This window comes from Mizuhopecten yessoensis, unplaced genomic scaffold (assembly GCF_002113885.1).
Source record: "Mizuhopecten yessoensis strain PY_sf001 unplaced genomic scaffold, ASM211388v2 scaffold5229, whole genome shotgun sequence".
Classification (NCBI taxonomy): domain Eukaryota; kingdom Metazoa; phylum Mollusca; class Bivalvia; order Pectinida; family Pectinidae; genus Mizuhopecten; species Mizuhopecten yessoensis.
In genome coordinates this window covers 486,314-507,291 of record NW_018405944.1, presented here as the reverse complement: position 1 = coordinate 507,291, position 20,978 = coordinate 486,314, and the positions used below count along the sequence as shown (strand labels likewise).

The 20,978-nt window shown below is 33.4% G+C and overlaps 1 protein-coding gene across 2 annotated transcripts; it reads left to right on the top strand.

The window, feature by feature from the left end:
- Positions 1–846: 846 nt before the first annotated feature.
- Positions 847–13,610, top strand: LOC110450511 (H2.0-like homeobox protein). 2 transcript variants are annotated; one of them, XM_021498064.1, is made up of 4 exons: positions 847–1,244; positions 10,663–10,845; positions 12,205–12,392; positions 13,349–13,610. In XM_021498064.1, the coding sequence occupies exons 1-4, from the start codon at positions 848–850 to the stop codon at positions 13,547–13,549; spliced, it is 969 nt and encodes a 322-aa protein (XP_021353739.1). In that variant the 5' UTR covers position 847; the 3' UTR covers positions 13,550–13,610. The 2 variants fall into 2 exon arrangements, with proteins under 2 accessions (XP_021353739.1, XP_021353738.1); XM_021498063.1 differs by having other exon boundaries at positions 12,202–12,392.
- The last annotated feature ends 7,368 nt before the right edge of the window (positions 13,611–20,978 follow it).

The window sequence follows — 20,978 nt, the reverse complement described above, 5'->3', positions numbered from 1 at the left end:
CATTAACATTTTGAAGCGTAACAGCAACATTCTAATTTCTAAAAATACATTATTCTATAAATAGTATGAAGGCCCAGCTTTAGGGTACGCTGGACACCAGTACATTTGTACGTATTAAACGCCCTGTTGAATTACACACAAAAACCCCACCTCACTCATCAGTACACCCCTTCTATCTTTTTTCTAAGTTATCACCGTATTGACTAATTAATGAAAGGAGTTGGGTAATTTAAGTGTAATTCATTAAGGCGTTATCTTATCTTATTCTTGTGCACGATTTACAAAATGTTCTAATTCTTTTCAATCATTACATATTAACATAAATTGTGATCAATTCTAGTGTGGTTAAAAGACAAGATTGTTTGTTTACTTATTTAAGATGCAAAAAAAGAAAATTGACACGAAATATTGCTTGCTCTGAAAGCAAGTATGGTTAATTACGAATCTAAGTGGGAGGATATTATTTCAAATCCTACAAATACGTTATAATTATCTGTTATGAATTGATAATGATAAATATAGGATGTTCCGAGTGAAGTGGGAAGGATTGGGTCTTGTTTTAGCGATGCGGGACCAATGAGTTCACGAACACCCTCATTAAAACTTCACATCGTTCCCGATAAGAAATGCTCCTCCGTCACCTGTGAGATCTCGCTCCCCCTCCCCAATTTTACACCCCTCCTCTTCTCTTACTCGCCCCTAATCAAATCAGACACATATGGGTGTCAGAATGTGGCTGTATATCACAGTAAACCCTCCCCCCTTGACAACACGTTTATGATGGGGAGGAGCTGCGAAGTGCCTCCTCGCGGTGGAGGAGTGACGCGGCTGGAGGTGTCCCGGAGACATGTACACCCTTGGTGGTTTGGTTTGTCCGGAGTACCACCCAGACACCAGTATGTGGACACACAACTATTTTCACGATGCCGGACTTCTGAATTTTTCTACGAAGAAACCCTCTTTTCACGTTACGGATATATTGCATGTACACAGCGGAACCACGCCCCTACTGTCGTGTCACCCGCCGGGCGTGCTTCCCCCGGGGTGCCAGCAATCCCCCTCCGCTCTCGGGCCCCTGAAAGCCTTTTGTACCACCAAGAGAGTACAGCGGTATGTGACGGATGGGGAGGATCGAAGAACCAGTGAATCCCGGGCCCCGGGGGTGACGGGACAATCCAAACATCTTAAATTCGGAATCAACAGAATTTTATCGGAGGATTTCGGCAGGAAATCTAGCGAGAAAGGTGAGGGATTAAAATTAATAAATTCATTTCAAGAATGTAAATATCATCAACAAAAATATTTATGATATTTGCAATGTTAAGTTTTAGCTATTTAGTGACTGCCCCGTATTAACATATCATTATGGCAATAATACCTCGTTAATTTTAGATGCAGGTACCAAAGCTTTCTTTAAAGAAGCAGTTAAGGAATCAAAAGTTGGTTGAAGTAATATAATTTTTGATCACAATGGTTGTTGATTAAAGATTAAACGATCGCCATTTTCCCGGAATCACCGTCCCATATTACGGGATAAAATAATTCATTAATTTATGTCTGATACAAATTGCTTCTTAATTGATGTAAAAATATTCAAGTTTATTTTTCAAATTAATGTACAAAAAAATGTCGTAGTGGACTGAACATAATTTAATTATTGCTTAAAAATATAATAATTATGATAAATACGGAATGAACATAATGTTTTCCTGAAATAGAGAAAAGAAACAGATGATGAAAATACATACCGAGACACACAGCTATGAAAGCGTCAATGACGATAACCAACATGTGACATTTATGGGAGGAATACATTTGCCTATAAATGTATGTGGTTTAAAAAGATCTGTTTAATATCTAACATAATTTGACGCCGAAATCCAACAATCCGGAATAGGTTTTACTCAATATTAAAATAATAATGTATGTTAATGCGTAAAATCCCGTGCTAGTGATTTAACATACTCTACATGTAGTCGTTTATAAGCTAGCTAGAGCTCAGTGCTTTTAATAGATTATATATATGTTGTCAGCAACGTCACATCAATTACAAACGTCTGTTAAACGTTGACCAGGATACTGGTCGCTGACACACTTTACATTAGCTTCTTATAACGAATCGTATAACACACACATTATCGTAAGAATGACTAGGTAAAAAAGATAACAGAAAATTGACAACTGAACCAGGTATATACAGGGAATACAGTGATAACCGACTTAGGTAGATACATGAAATACACGGTGACAACTGACCTAGGTAGATACAGGAAACATACAGGAAAAATACGGTGACAACTGACCTAGGTAGATACAGGAAAAAAACCGGTGACAACTGACTCCGGTAGATACAGGAAATACACAGTGATAACTGACCTAAGTTGATACAGGAGATACACGGTGATAACTGATTTAGGTAGAAACAGGTAAGGTACGGTGACAACTGACCTAAGTAGATACAGGAAAAACATGTTGGCAACTGAGCTAGGTAGATACAGGAAATACACGGTGACAATTGACCTAGGTAGATACAGGAAAAACACGGTGACAACTAACTCAGGTAGATACAGGAGAAACACGGTGACATCTGACGTAGGTAGATACAGGAAAAACACGGTGACAACTGATCTAAGTTGATACAGGGGATACACGGTGATAACTGATTTAGGTAGAAACAGGAAAAGTACGGTGCCAACTGACTTAAGTAGATACAGGAAAAACACGGTGACAACTGACCTAAGTTGATACAGGGGATACACGGTGATAACTGATTTAGGTAGAAACAGGAAAAGTACGGTGCCAACTGACTTAAGTAGATACAGGAAAAACACGGTGACAACTGATCTAAGTTGATACAGGGGATACACGGTGATAACTGATTTAGGTAGAAACAGGTAAGGTACGGTGACAACTGACCTAAGTAGATACAGGAAAAACATGTTGGCAACTGAGCTAGGTAGATACAGGAAATACACGGTGACAATTGACCTAGGTAGATACAGGAAAAACACGGTGACAACTAACTCAGGTAGATACAGGAGAAACACGGTGACATCTGACGTAGGTAGATACAGGAAAAACACGGTGACAACTGACTCAGGTAGATACAGGAGAAACACGGTGACATCTGACATATGTAGATACAGGAAATACACGGTGACAACTGACCTAAGTTGATACAGGAGATACACGGTGATAACTGATTTAGGTAGAAACAGGAAAAGTACGGTGAAAACTGACCTAAGTAGATACAGGAAAAACACGGTGACAACTGACCTAGGTAGATACAGGAAATACACGGTGACAATTGACCTAGGTAGATACAGGAAAAACACGGTGACAACTGACGTAGGTAGATACAGGAAAAACATGTAGACTAAAGACCTAGATAGATACAGGAAATACACGGTGACAACAGACCTAGGTAGATACAGGAAATACACGGTGACAACAGACCTAAGTAGACACAGGAAATACACGGGGACAACTGACGTAGATGGACAGAAAATACACGATGACAACCGGCTTAACTAGATAGAAACAGGAAACACACCGTGAACCTTACCTAGAAACAAGATGTATTATATAGACACATTTCCCAAGTAGATACAGGTAATATACTGTGAACACCTGCACAGGTAATATAATATTGACTAATGGTAAAGTAGATTAAGAGCATACACCAAGACACGTAAACTAAGTTTAAAACCCTGATTATGTTTTAGCTCACCAGTGCAAGTTACAATGCAAGCAATATACAATATCATGTCAGATAGATACTGGTAATATACTGCTGTTACCTGCCCTAGGTAGATACAGGTGAGACGATTCAAACACCTGCAACAGGTAGATACGGTTAATGTACTATTGACATCTGCCCAAAGCAGGAACCTTCTGTATACACTGTTAGCATGTCAGTACCCAAAGTAAACCGATTCATACTATTCGCCCTAAGAAGATGTTTGCAAAAATAGTTTGAAATTTTATGTATGGCTGGACATTTACTGACAAATAATTTAGATACTTATTCCGAAGATAATTTAAATACTTAACTAAAAGATAATATAGAAAACTAATTAACTAGATAAGATACGTTACAAACACATACAGCGGAATTTTGTCCAGTAGATGCATCGGATACTTAAATAATAAAACATATTGGATATTTAGTTCAGTAATAAATACCAAAGATGTTTAGTCAAGTGATACATATACGGGGAATTTAGTTCAAAAGAAATTTCACAAGATATTTAGTTCAGTAATAAGTAAGACCGCTATTTAACTCAAAACTAAATACAGCTGATATTAAGTGAAAACAATGCTTTAAATTCATAACTAAAAAAGTCCCCTACAATTTTTAGAAACTCATTCCTAAATGACAATATTGAAGGGTTCAGTGTATGGTATACTAAAGACAAGTACAGTATCTAATATATACCCTAGGCACGCATACAACACTTATTCTTCACTGGGAAATACGCTGGAAATTTAACGAATTGATTAAAACTTAATTGATGAAAACATGTAAAACTGAAAAGGACGCTTTTGACAGTCAGATTTACTGAGGTATATCTTGGACGAACAACTGGTATCACAAACATTTAACAACAACGTGCTCGGAAAGTTTACCAAGCGAATACACTGAATACTTACATGTTCTCAAAATTTACTTACTAATATACTTAGATCATTAACCAAGCATACATCTAAAGTATTTAATACATTACTCAATATTTCTGAACATATGTTTGGTTTTTAAATCGTATATGGCCTTACTTTTAACATTGAACTAATGCATTCTCTTAAAAAAAAATCTGAATTCATACTCTGGACATTTGAATAATTCATACTCTGGACATCTACATAATTCATACTCCGGACATCTAAATAATTCATACTCTGGACATCTACATAATTCATACTCTGGACATCTACATAATTCATACTCTGGACNTTCAGACTCTGGACATTTAAATATTTCAGACTCTGGACATTTAAATATTTCAGACTCTGGACATTTAAATATTTCAGACTCTGGACATTTAAATATTTCAGACTCTGGACATTTAAATAATTCAGACTCTGGACATTTAAATAATTCAGACTCTGGACATCTAAATAATTCATACTCTGGACATCTACATAATTCATACTCTGGACATCTAAATAATTCAGACTCTGGACATTTAAATAATTCAGACTCTGGACATTTAAATAATTCAGACTCTGGACATCTAAATAATTCATACTCTGGACATTTAAATAATTCATACTCTGGACATTTAAATAATTCATACTCTGTACATATAAATAATTCAGACTCTGGACATTTAAATAATTCATACTCTGGACATTTAAATAATTCAGACTCTGGACATTTAAATAATTCATACTCCGGACATTTAAATATTCATACTCTGGACATCTACATAATTCATACTCTGGACATTTAAATATTTCATACTCTGGACATATAAATAATTCAGACTCTGAACATTTAAATAATTCATACTCCGGACATCTAAATAATTCATACTCTGGACATATAGATAATTCATACTCTTGACATTTGAATAATTCATACTCTGGACATTTGAATAATTCATACTCTGGACATTTATATATGTCATTTTATGGACATATACATAATTCATACTCTGGAAATTTAAATAAGTCATACTCTGGACATCTACATAATTCATGCTCGGGACATTTAAATAATTCATAAGTAATACATCAAACCAATAAACATACTAGATATTCATTGACACACATATTTATTGAATATTTGATTAATAAATTATCTGGACATTAAACTTAAACTGCACAAGATTCACGTTATTCTACTTCAAACTATTTCCAAGACTATATCTAATTTTTCTTTTGAATATTTATCCAACAAATACACAATATTACTCGATATTCATTTCCATATATTTTCTTACCATTTACTGTATGCTTAACTGACATATAATATAGATATTTTACGATGTAACACATATAAATGACAGTTAATGATACTTCTCGATGCATTTCAAAGCAAACTATTTATGCTTTTAACATATCTGAACATTGACGGTTTCAAACTTGCGATAGTAACAAAACATGTTTATTGTGCAACGACAATAAACACTGAATCAACTTATCCATTACTGCAGTTATTCAACTCAAGAGCTCTCGAAGATATTTAATCAGTAAATGTTAAGAACGATTCATTAAAGATTACATTGGAAAGTTAACAAAAACTGACAACAGGTACAAACGTTCCTGAATCAAATTGATCAGTATTTAGAATACAAGTTTCCGTAGTGGAGTATTCATTTGTACGTTGATAGTGTAAGTACAGCGAATTATTCCGACATTGACAGGTTGTCTTGAAGGCAGAGATAACTTGTAAGCTATAACCTCTCCATATCACCCCCTGCAAGGTTGGTGAAAGAATAGGCCAGCTGGCTGATTCCCTGAACGCATACATTTTTAATTTACCTTAGGGAACTTGTTTTGATAGGGGTTATATTCTTTTTCTTAAAAACGTGTATGAGTTTCAACAAGTGAATCTACCTGTAAAACTTACCTGTTGGAAGTCAGGCACATATGCTTATAAATATTGAAGGACTTGAAATATCAATATTCATATATATCTTTTTTACTTTTTAATTTTTGACAATATTAATAACAAGCTGATCCATATAGTATCCTCCCGCGGCATGTTATCATAAGAAGCAACTAAAATGGGACCTATGCAGAATCAGGGTTTTGCTTTTTTTCTTCTTCTTTTTTTTCTGATAAAGGAACAACGAAGAGAAAAAACATAATTATGCTGCTGCTCCTTTTTTGGGAATTCTTTCTTTTCTCTCTCCATTTTCCATTTAGTGGTCTCTCCATAGACACCCGTCTTAATATGACCTAAGCTATTCTAAGGACAATGAATCCCCCTGTAAAACCAATACTCCATCTAACAATGTTACGTAAAACTTATCTGTGCATTCACTGTTTACACTGGTAATAAATATCATATCTGTTAGTTTTTTAATTATATCATCACTATGAGTCACATAGACATTTTTGCAGTAAAACTAGGAGAAACATTCGATCGAATATACATTATCATATTAGATATGAACTATACTATTTGTCATATTTATATAAGATTTTCATCAATATGCAACGCAAGTCGAATCTGTTAATTATTTCACAACAAAATGTTTGAGCTGAATATAGAATATGTATTATTAAAAATTATTATCAACATGTAGATGAATTTAAATTAAAAAAAGAACTAGTCCGTCTTATATTAAATAACAAATCTAAATAAAATTTCTAAGAATGAAATAAAGATTATTCAACCAAATACAATAAATGTCTCGAAAGATTTGTTTCTAAGTCCAAAACCAAACAAAATGAGCACACAATTAATGACTTTGATTGAGAATATTGGCACCGATTGATTTAGATTTACGATATTTATTTCGTCAAATATGGTTTACCTTTCAATCATGAAAATAAGAGTCTCAAAAACACACAGAAAGCTTAACTTGCCTTTCGTCTATATTAATGCAGAGTTAATACAGACGTTAGACATATATATCAGTTAAAGAAAAAATATTAAAAAAAACCCAACAAATTAATCAAGTCTGCAAACACTAAATTCTTGAATGACACTAATTAAAGAAAAAAGCATTTATGAAGATTACTAACTTTAATTACTGATTCGACAAAAATACAATACTGTTGAGAAAACCGAACCCACAGTCCGCCGCATAGAAAACTGAAAAAAAAGGACTTGTATAACATTTGTTTTAAAAATATTTTACTTAAATACATTAAAATTTATGATATTCAAATCTGTGTTGTTGTCAATCATTCTTATCATAAAGTCAACTGAAGTTTATAATTGGATTGATTGATGGATATTTCCTACGCTATACACAATCCTTAGCATAACCTGTAATGGAATAGAACGGAAATTATTTTTTAAAACAGAAACAATAGCATTATCATACAAAGAGACTTACCAAAGTTATGATCTCATATTTAATTTTTAGTAAACGGTAAATATAATTTTCCACATAAATGCAATAAAATACATATCGATGTCGCCTTCATCGACTATCAATGTATAAAACATCTATCGAACTATCCTTCAAGTCTAGTGTATTTTAGGTGTTAACTTATATATATATTGTCGTTGAAAGGTACATAGGTTCTCGATTTTCTCTCGTGGTTAACAGCGTTAAAAACTTGACAGTTGAACGTACTGAACTTACATCTAGGTATATATTTGTGTATGACTGGTTAAATTGATACGTCACAGCATTTCAAATATCCGACCGTCATTATTATTGTATAAATCTCTTAACATATAAATACATATATAATACAACAATTTCTCTTTAAATATTATTCTTGCCTTTCCTTTTTATCATCAAAATATACGTCACCATTATGATTCGTTAATATATCATATAATAATTTTATTTCCCTTTTGACATAAACGCTAACTTATACCAGTCTTATATATAGACTTATAATATAAAAGTTAGTAATGATTTTTTTTTTTTACCGATTTAGGAGATTAAATAAGATAGGATAGCATTGCCAATGTTTCGTATTATTATTTTTTTTATTTTTCATCATATTTAAATTAAAAAACCCCCACCATGATTGAATTGAAATGGTACACTAGTCATAACATCTTATTACACATTTATAAAGCAGTTAAAATACATAAAAAATATTAATAATTTATTTTGACATTGGTTTTACATTGGCATTTGATTTCATATATATTAATAGTAATGATTTAAGATTTTACACAACAATTGATACTGCATTTCTAGATTCTCCGTTTGTGAAATTGGAAACTGATATTTGTGAAATATTTATGCATTCGCGTTTGAACTAATTTTGTAAAATTTCTTTTTTAATAATGTTTATAAATAAAAACAAAATTAAAGTTTCAAAAGCATTGTGTGAGCGTCACTTACTTTGTCCGTTAAATTTCTAGATGTGGTGTGATCATTTCGTTATTTGTCATAGCTAGGGAATTGTTTTAATGCGATTACTATTCGAGTTATAAGGGTTTTCATGTGACAATTCAGTGAGCTTTATAATATGACATAATAAATTAAAAAACAAATCGGTTGGATATTATAAAAATTATTTTGATATATCAGAAATATGTTAGATATTATAAAAAAATCAGTTTGATATTATCAGAAATGTGTTAGATATTATAAAAAAATCTGTTTGATATATCAGAAATATGTTAGATATTATAAAAAAAATCAGTTTGATATTATCAGAAATATGTTAGATATTATAAAAAAAATCTGTTTGATATTAGCAGAAATATGTAGGATATTATAACAAATCTGTTTGATATATCAGAAATATGTTAGATATTATAAAAGATCTGTTTAATATTAGCAGAAATATGTTAGATATTATAAAAGATCTGTTTAATATTATCAGAAATATGTTAGATATTATAAAAAATCTGTTTGATATTATAAAAAATATGTTAGGTATCATTAAAAATCTGTTTCATATTATCAGAAATATGTTTGATATTATAAAAGATCTGTTTAATATTATCAATAATGATATATTGATATTATGAATATAGTTAGTCGAATTAGTAACTGTTTATTCAACCTCTCAGACATCTCCACTCCGAATATGTCAACGATACAGAAGACAATCTATAAACAGCGTTTACGAAAAAAGCAGTTTATTGACATCTTTCCGTTCCATTCTAGACATACAGAACTTATTGTTTGTGTAATGTCCAATCAATCATATGAGTAACTCGAGAATCGTTGAAAAGCGTAAAAAAATCCGGGTATATAACTTTGTGATATACCGCCTAATACTAGCATTCTCTATATAAATAACACATACTGATGGGATCTTTGCTGGCTTATATACAATTCTGTAAAGCTTTGATATAGTTTTTGCCTAAAAGTATTGCCGAATTTACATTACACTGTATACCATAGCAATAACACACAACTATATACAGATAAACTTACTGACAATACACAAAGACACCAACAGAACTGACTAGACATAAAAAATAAATAAAGAAAAAAACATCACGAGTCCCCACTTAAATGGAGTTGAAACCAGTTGCTGAAAAAAGTAAATATTTCCTACCCCATGTGTGGCACCTGTCATGTTTCTCCCGTTAAATTTAGTAAATAGGACACTAGTGATTTAAGTTGTGATCATGACTATGCTATACGATTTCTTCAACGTAGCCTGTATATTGAATCAACTCTGGTAGAAGGACATGGCTAAGTAGATCGTTGGCTGCATTTATCTTTACAGACAATCATGCTACATTGAACACATATATTGCCTTTATAAACAGAAAGTGTTACAACCGATGGGCAATAACTTGACTATCGTGAAATGGGAATCGACACTGTTGTCACCCATTGACCGAAGTTTGGATGTCATGTATTGAATGACCAACATGTGGATGTTAAGTAGCGACTTGACAATTATTGATGTTGCCAAGCATAGCTAATTATGAAAAGATTTTTTTTTGTCTCGTGCTTGATAACGTAATGGTTATGATAAGAACACTAGGTATCAATAATACGAAAACATATAGGAAAATTAAATTACAAATGATTTTTCTATTACCTTCAACAGAAAACAGAGAAAAACAACATGGCGACACCTCTATTCTGGAGAGCCGGATGTCGTGTGGATGTGGAACGATCGCATGCAACTATATCAATGCCCGGATGGCCTTCCCTTCCGCGTCTTTGTCGGCTGTCCATGCCATCCAGCCACCATCCTACCCAATGTCACACTCGATCGACTCACTGCCCGGTTAGTAGTCAATGGTAACCCCTCGGTAGACTCCGGAAAGTCTCGTAAATATCGATTAAGATTACAACAAAAGGAATCAATAATGATAATAATAATCATTATATACCGATTTATCACAGCCTAATTCTTATGTCGTTTAATTTTTCTATTATTCTAAGGAAACAACTAAATTGGATATATAATCTCCGATTGTCATTGATTTTTTGGCATATTAGTTTTGTGGCTTTACTTGATATATTTTTAGCCTAAAAAGTAGTGAAACTTCTGTGTATTCCAATATCCTGAATAATCTAACATAATGGTGTTTTTTCTAATGCCATTTCTGATGAACACAGCTAAATAAGACCTGTGTATGTCGGCATTCTGTCTAAACTGACCAAGATCTTGTGTCCAACTGGATGTCGGTTTACACATTTTCTCTGCTTAATGTAACATTTTTGTATTTACTGAATCTGTCATTAATCATGTCTATTGATTAATAAAACAAAATCACATTGACGTGCTCTCGCCTTCCCTGTTGCTCTTAGTTGTACCAAGTGTTTTAATCCTGTTTCAAAGACAGATAATTATTTTTTTCATAAATATTCCAATTAAAATCTTAAACAAACATTGCCTTCCATAATCAAAGATTCATGGCAAAAGTGAAAGGTTCGCAACCGAATGTTTTAGATTAAAAGCAAATTAAATTTGAAAATAATGCATGAATATGTAACAGCGGGTTGTGCCTCTTTTGGAAAAAGAATTCCACACGAGAAAACCTAACAGTAATGAATTATATCATTATTTAACACAAACTTGAACGGTAAAATGAAATAACAATGAAGTAAGTAACTGAATAGATTATCATAGATAAATGATAAGCACTAGACAGGTCAACAATTTAACTTTTGAAGGAACCATTTTACATCAAAATCGTTAGTAGTCTTTATCACATAATCGGCCTGTTATCCAGTGAATTCGCCCGTGTAATATTTTTACATATGTCACTAGTGTAATATACGCTGGAGCGGTTTTCATTGGCTGTGCCAGTCATAAATTGATTGTGACGTCATAATATAGACAATGACGTGACGTCATAAATTGAGAACGGCGCAACAAAATGGCTGTCTCCGTTTGATTAAGCCCTTTACATTTTGGCTTTAAAACCTGTCAAAATGTAAGTTTGCTGAGTTATGTGATAAAAAGTAGCTTAAATTTGTTTTCATCGCATATGAGCTTTTATGAAAGTCGCCAAGGCTCGCAAAAATGAAAACTCCTAAGACTCGTTTCATAAAATTTTATGTGAGATGAAAACTCATTAAAGATCCTATATATATTTCGAATTATGAGATAACTTTTTTTTCTTTGTTTAACAAGTAGGTCCTTACTCGATACTCAACGATGACGGCAGTGGATGTAACCAATCAAAACGTAAAAGATCATGGTCACGTGCTGTGTTCTCAAACCTTCAGAGGAAAGGATTGGAGAAACGGTTCGAGGTACAGAAATACGTCACAAAACCCGATAGACGACAGCTTGCCGCCATGTTGGGTCTTACAGACGCTCAGGTTAGTAAACGTTGACAGGTCGTATTGAGTGTTAGACCCCTTATTTTAAGATTACCACATCAAAAAGGTTTCCGAACAAATCTATCAATGAGCAATGCCTTTTAAATGTTAACATGTAAAACGAATTTAACCTATTGTTTAATCAATTTATTCAAAGAAACAGTACTGTATGACTTGGGTGATGTAAAAGTCGAACCAAGAGGACACTGTTGGTCAGTGGGAGTTATCACCCCTGATATATACGATGATATTTACGGCTTAGAGTGTCTCTCGACTAATGATTATTGTCTTAGATATCAATATTGGAAGTCATTGACTGCGGGTATTCGTTAGATCTTCTTTTGAGAGCATGAAGAATAATTTTATTCCCTGATATTATGCTCATATTTCCAGTAAACTGATGATAATGCAACAAGTCTGGAAGGCAATATTCACATCTGTTACCGGTCATTTTACTGTCACATCTCGGACCATAGTTCTCTTCTAGTTGTACGGAATCAAATAAAAGTAACGCAGAGAACAAACTTATAAGAAAAAAACACTTGTCTTGGACAACATGATCATTTTCGTCAACTTCATTCTAAAAAGATACATGTTATGAATTATACGGGCATGAATGTTTTGATTGTGAAGAGCTATCAAAAAAGTGTGAGCTAAAATTAACTTACAAAGTATGGAAACAATTGGAAGTAGTGTAAGCTTGTTAGACGATGTTTTAGCGACCTAAGAAAGGTAGATAACTCTAATCTACATTAACCTTTGATTCTTGAAGGACGTCCACCTTTCAAACACTGTTTAGGATAATCTGTGTTCCTTCTATATTCAATAGCTACGCACATTAAGGTACTGTTTTTAAAGTTGATAGCTAGTTTCTTTTGTGTTCTTTTAATGAAAAATAATTATCCGATATTATCCACTCAGTCCCTCTTAATTCTATAAATTATTTTGTATACCAGGTCAAAGTTTGGTTTCAAAATCGGAGAATGAAGTGGAGACATGCTCAACAACAAAAAGAAAAAGATGGCACACTTCCGGACGCTGAAAGTGAAACAGGAAGTGACGTAATGATCGACAAATGTGACAAATCTGTGTGCTCTGATAATTCGGATGACAGTGATGAAGATGGTGATGTGCCGATCACCAGCGACAACATATAGAAAACATTTTCGACCAACTTTGACTATAGATTATATAAATATATTTATTATGCTATTGTTATACGACATTTATCATTGTTTAATAAAACAATTGCTAATAGAAACAGTAATTTTCTGTTGATAGTATGATGCATTGTTCGTGTTTTGAATGACAATTTTAATTTTTGAATGACGAGTGATTCTAAAGTAAATTACAAAAATGAATCAAATTATCAACTCACATAGAAGAATAAAAACAGAAGTCGATACAAAGAAGAAACAACAGGAAGCAAAGACATACCAAAACAAAATGTAAAACATCATGAACCCGTATATAAATATGAACTAAAAGAAGACCAAGTGTTCTGAATAAAAACGACAACAAAAAGCAATGAATACATATAAATTAACTATTTGCAATCCCGAATGTTGTGTAGCATAAGGAATGATGTCAGTTGTCATTGATAGAAACCAGGTCAAAACACTTAAAACTTTGATATCTTGAAATACCAAAACGGCTAATCTGAATATTTTTTTAAAGTAAAATAATTTGGAATATAATCCGTGTAATTAGATTCATCTAAAAAAAACGGTGCTAAAAACTAACTGTCTAGATTAAAAGCAAAAACTACTACAAAACGATATTAACTCTTATTTTCATTGGAAAATAGTTCAAGAAAAAATCATATTTTTAACGCAGGAGACTCGTTATCAATCACGTATCTCTGATTTCTCTCTTGTGGTTTTGATATGGCGGAGCAGAGGTCGGCAGCGTCAAAACTAAGCCATTTACAAGATTTACAAAACAAATGTCTTACGTCATACAACTTGAGTAAAACATCGACATTGGAAAGTCTAAACATCCTTTACACAGGTTCCACTTCGTTCCTTGTTATGCAACTTTACTGCTGTTTGTGGAATAACAATATGGCCGCCAGGCGACCTTCATGAATTTTAATGTCACTTTTTATCCCTATTGTTCAGGAAGTAATGGACAGCTATTTCTAAAACATTACCGCTATAATATATAAATTATTCAAAGCCTACTATTTCCCTTTTTTTCGTTAATATCCGTCCGATACTTATCCGTTTTATTTCAATATATTCTATACAAAAATATATATGCATTCGCTGATAATGATGGACAACAATGCTGCTTGATACTTTACGATGTTGTGCAGGCTAGCCACCGTCATAATCCTACAGTTGATTTGAAATAATACATTAACAAATAAATGAATAAATAATTAAATCCATTGTAATTCCTACGACATTGCTTTAGATCCACTCAATAATACGTTTCACACAAAATAAGCCCTATGTATTGACATGCTGCCAAATAAAGAGAAAAATGAGAGAGACAAGCAATGGAACTGAAGAGAAGTAAGGACAATAGGAGGAAACAACCAGTCAACTGAAACCATGGTATAACAAGGATAGATTGAAGAAAAGGTTATGTTTGATTCCTAACGTGTGCTCTCCCTGATGCTGACTCCAAGTTGTTAAATTATAATGATAAGTCGACTAAGTGAGATAATATTGGTGACAGAATTATCGCCACAAAAATTAACTGGTAGCAGTAATTATATATATATATATATATATAATATGCCACTGTACTTTTGGTTTGGTATTATGATCGAATGTGCTTAATGATTATTTAGTCAACAACTATATATATATATATAAACTTTATTCATTTTGCAACAATTATGAAATAAGTTTTTACAACTTATACTAATCACTCTTGTTGGCCTGACTGTTAGCGCGCGGGGGTCTTACTGTCGGGGGAAACCAGAGTACCCGGGGAAAACCCACGTCAACAACTGAATATCACGTTTTTCTACATCATTAAAGTTCTGCTAGCACAACATGGAATAATTGATAGGTATTTAGCTTCGGTTTAGACAATACCAACTGGCTTTATCGCAAGTATTTTTAATTTCACGGTTGTGGTCTGCACCACAGTGAAAAGTCAGTGAAGAAAAATGATATGAAAATGGAAAGTAATTAAAATATTCACAATGACTTTATATTGAATGGTTTTATTGGAAGGAGGATTAATATCGAATATGTCAGTCAGTGCAAAACGAAATAGGAATAATTGTACCATGTGGCCTTCCACAGTAGTATTGAATTTATCTTAATGGGGCGTGCAGCTACTCACTAACTACGTGGTTAGTTTGCTACCTAACATTTAGCTGATAGAACATTGATTCAACATCATAAACTATCCATGTTGTGGTGCATTGCACAAAGTAAGTACACAAAGTGTTTTAATATTGATTGATATTTTTCAATTACATACATTTTATTCTGGCTCAAAATTGGTTTTCTACAAATTCCAAACAAGATGCACGTCTCAAACCACTTTAAGACTCCTTTTATTGTTTGTTGCTAAATAACTTGGATCATCAGGGTGTAGTTTGCAACCTGCTGCTTGTTCATATCCTGCAGCATTTTTCAAAGACTCACGATTTGACAAAGGTTTAGATATCATGATACTGAACGAATCAACATAGATATGTCGTGAGGAATTTGTTCTCATATACGCTCATAGTCTGTCCCGTTCTTTCACCGGATCCCATTTCTCAACCAAAGGGATATTTGTTTGATCATATATTTAATTGCAATAACATTCAAACATCAAGGATCAGGCAAACGTTGCTATAGCTATTCGCCTTTCTAAATGATTCTTCTTATATAGAATAGTGATATCACGATAACAACTACTCTGAATATGACTGGTATGTTGTACTAGGATATTTGTAAGAGAAAACATGAAATTATTCTAACAACCTATTTTCTGTTCCTAGGAAATATTGTAGTTTTTCCTTTTAAGATTAAAGGGCTTTACAACAACAAGGTTTTATCATGACTGACTAAATAAACATCAACAGATGGTATAAATGTCCCAAGTTCGGAAATGAGGAGAGCAGACTTTTTTTGATTTTTTAAATGTTTTTTATGAATGTTCACCTTTGAGAGCTATAAGTTTTCCTGTATTTAATTTTTCTTTCTATGTATTTACTTTTTGCAAAAGGAGTTAATGGCATTGTAAAAATGCAAAATAATATATGTCCGTGAGTTCGTTTTTGTGCTATGGTCGATCAAATATACCAATTTAACCTAATATGCGACTTTAGGTAATTTTGATAGTTTTGACCATTTGCAGAACAAATTCATAAAATATCTTCCAATTGTATTATCATATATGCTTGCAGAATTGATCTAAATAGTCTTTTCCTATAACTTATCAAATAAATTTTCTTAATCTTAATTTTTATCTTAGAAAAGCGGTTTAAATTATTACCTCTACACCTTAGCTTTTAATAAAAAATTCTTATTCACCAATTTTTGCAGATTTAACGCTGGATATAAAAAGTCCTGCTATTAAAACCTTTTTTAATATTTAGTGAACCAAAAGAAAACGTGTTTTTCTTAATAAAACAGCCACAAAAAGGGCTAAAAAAATCTTACTTCTCTACTGTCTCCTCTTGTCTCAGAAAATTCACAATACAACCTCCGTAATGCCGATAATTATTCTCTTCCTAATTTCCAACTTTCAAACTCATCCTTTTCCCCTTCTACAATCCAACTTTGGAACCAATTAGACCTAGTCATAAGACACAGTTTCACATAAATCTCTCCTAAATCTTCAAAATTTATATGTTCCAAAATATTATCTGATTGGTGATAGAAAACTTAACATTTTACATACCAGATTAAGAAACAGAGCTAGTACCTTAAATAATGATCTATTCCATGCAAATCTAATAAATGTCCGACACTGTCAATGTGGTCATCCTGTTGAAGATGCATATAATTTCTTTTTCGCTTGTAACAATTATGTACAACAAAGAATTAAATTATATCGTGAACCAAACTATTTCATTCCTCTGGACCTGCAGCTGATACTTTTTTGTAGTTTGAAATTAAGCCAACAGGAAAATGAAATAATATTTCAACATACTCGGCAATATATTCTAGATTCACATAGATTTTGATAAATATACCCCCCCCCCACACACACAGACAGACACACACACACCTTCCCCCCTTCTTCTCCCCCCTCCACTAATTTTACAGAAATTGTACGAACTTGGTATTAATATTATCTATGTTTGTTCATTTATGAGTCGAAAATCATTTTTATCTTAAGTGTTGAAGAGTCGTGTTTCTGGTCTTCCCCGATACAAACGGCACTAGTGAAACGAAAATATCAGAAGGAATCGAATTTACAAGGAGAAGGCAACAGAGGCACGGGAAGTGATGAACATTAGAAAAGCAGAGTGCTTTGAATAGTGGACAGTGTTACTAGTGCCGTCTGTGTCGGAGAAGATCACTACCACGATCTCAAATTAAATATCTTCACGCTATGACCTCCCCTCTCTCTCTCTCTCTCTCTCTCTCTCTCTCTCTCTCTCTCTCTCTTTCTCTCTCGGTAACACTAAACTTAATTGAAAATATTAATTAATTTAAAAATTACCATCTTGTATATATATATTTCATTATGTTATAGGGAAAGGGCTTTACACAAATTGGACAACTTGTGCCCAATCCCTTTTGTATATTAGATGCAAATCCAAATATGTTTAAATCTAAAACGGACGCGCAAACAGTAAATTTAATATAACTTGGGGTTTGAAAGCATTTAATACTTAGATCGTTAGACCTAACCAATTGTCATTACTGTTTTAACGGGATAACTTTCACCCAGTCGAATATTCGAGCTTTGCCGGTAAGATCCATGTCTAGCTAGTGTCAATTTCGCGAATCACATGTAAGAACTACATCTTATATGTTGTGTACTAATAGTGTTTACTGTCATCATAACTCGCCCTCATTCGGGAAGTTCAATCGATCATTACGCGGAATCTCAAGTAGAATTTCACTCGGGATGTACTCTTGATCCGCCATGGGATGAACTGTATAATTAAATGTAGGATGTACTGTAGATTTACTCACGGTATGTTCTGTAGAATTACACGAGGGATGCACATTCATATGTTCCAGAGATAAACACGGAATATTTTTTGTAGAATTACACGCGAGCTGTACTGTAGATTATGCACTGGATTAACTGCAACGCTTTATAAACTATGAATCGGACTTAACGCGTTATTACTACTTGTATATTATACTTTAACTAACCATACGCCATGCCGGATATTCTTTTTCACTATGTTTATAGTATAAGTAAATTCTAAGACGTACCTGCACTAGAGCGAATCTGATAAAATGTATCGATATTTTGTGACGTTTCATCAAATATTGGTACCAATTGTCAAGCAATTAAGATACAGGCATCGCTAAAATATTTGTTAACACATGTTGTTTACTATTTTTGTTGTGTGTAATAAAAAAAGATCAGCATTAAAATAAAGTGCTTTAGTACCAAAATACAAAAAAAAAGTCCTTATTTGAAATGGTGAGAAAAAATTGCGGAATTCATTGTCTGGTTGGGACTGTAAACGATTGTATCCTTCAATATACCTTATATGTCATCTTGGTGTTCATTTTTTTAGTCTTATATATTCATATTTATTTCTAGTGTAGAAAGCATCTCAATATGTATTTATATTTTTGTGTAAAGAATTTGTATTAGCCGCATAGAGAATATTCACTTTTCAAATAAAGCTAAGGTTTTACTGATTTTGTTTCGAATATTTAAAAACTGGGATATCATGCATGGATTTCGAACATCATGTAGATGCGACTGAATTAAAACAGTCACAAATTGATGCGCAAATAGATTGGTTATTGCAATGATGTTCGATAATTTCAATAATCATTGTATCATGCTGCTTCGGTTTTACGAAAACATTTCACAATATTGATTGGTAAAACAATCAAATCCCCATAACTTATATCCTACAAATATGTCTTGTCTTTATCAGATTTTGTTTAAGTGATTTGTTGATGATCGATTGATAATAAATAAGTAATTAATCTTTTCATTTCAATTAATTCAATTAACAGAGGTCGGAAAAACCGTACTTATATCCTACAAATATGTCTTGTCTTTATCAAATTTTGTTTAAATGATTTGATGATGATCGATTGATAATAAATAAGTAATTAATCTTTTCATTTAAATTAATTCAATTAACAGAGGTCGGAAAAACCGTACATGATTTGCTCTGTGAACATCAGACGAGGTTTATCGCATGCAAGCCAGGCGGAACACTGCGCATCGAAAGGGGTGAATACGGTCGTAGGGACATATCCATTTGCCCTGCTCGACCGAGCAACGTGTTCTGCGAGCCAAATGGTGTATTAAACAAACTACGAACAAATTGTGAAGGGAAAACCCATTGTACTGTCAGCACTAACAACGATGCTTTGGGAGACCCCTGTCCACACTCATCAAAGTATTTGGAATTTACATATACGTGTTAACCTCTAGGTTAATATGTGTACTGTTTAGATAAACTTGCTTTATAACGATCACATTTTGGTACCATCACATACAAAACAGTATCCCCTCGTTATATAACAACATCACACCACGAAAATATTGTTTGTACTCCAAACCGATTGGAGAGATTTGTCGTCGCCATAGCCTTCGCTATCATTGCTATGCTGATGACACACAAATTTACATGGTCATAAAACCACAGGACAGTTGGAATACAGTCTCAGAAAGTCTGGAAGCTTGTCTGACAGATGTCAGTATCTGGATGAACGCCAACATGCTTAAACTTAATCAGGAAAAGACGGAACTAATCGTCTTTTCCCCAAAGTGTCAGCAAACAATGGCTCTCCAGCTCAAGGTTGGTGCCAGAACTATTGAGACTGTTCCAGCTGTTAAAAACCTAGGGGTATACTTTGACAGTTCTCTGAACATGGAGAAACAAGCGAACGTGATTGCCAAATCCTGTTACTACCAGATTAGGAAAATCGGCTGTATTCGGCAGTTTCTAACTGCAGATGCATGCAAGATTTTGGTGCAATCACTTGTTACCTCTCGGTTGGATTATGGTAACGCCCTGCTCTGTGGTATATCTGACAAACTAACTAGTCGTCTGCAGAGGGTTCAGAACGGTAGCAATCCTTAACAGAACCTGGAGTTAACGTTCCCCATTTTGTCGATGAGTGTATAACTGCTTCCTTTTAATCACTTGCGTAAATTTTTACTGATCTTGTTTTTTTCTAGGTGAATGACAAAGAAGTGTTTCTTCCCTATCGGACGGAAGAGTTTGAGATATAAGTGGGACGTATGTTCGGTTGGAAACCAGGTGTGGTCTGGTGGTGCAGTTTGACGGTAACAGTAACGCTAACGTCCGTGTACCTAATGTGTACGGGAACGACCTAACTGGGATCTGTGGTAATTGTAATAATAACGAAAACGATGACAGGAAAGATGTTAATGCGTTTGAAGTCGCCGATGATTCGGACCTAGTACTTGAACAGTAAGTAATACAATCGCCCATCTGTGGTAGATGTA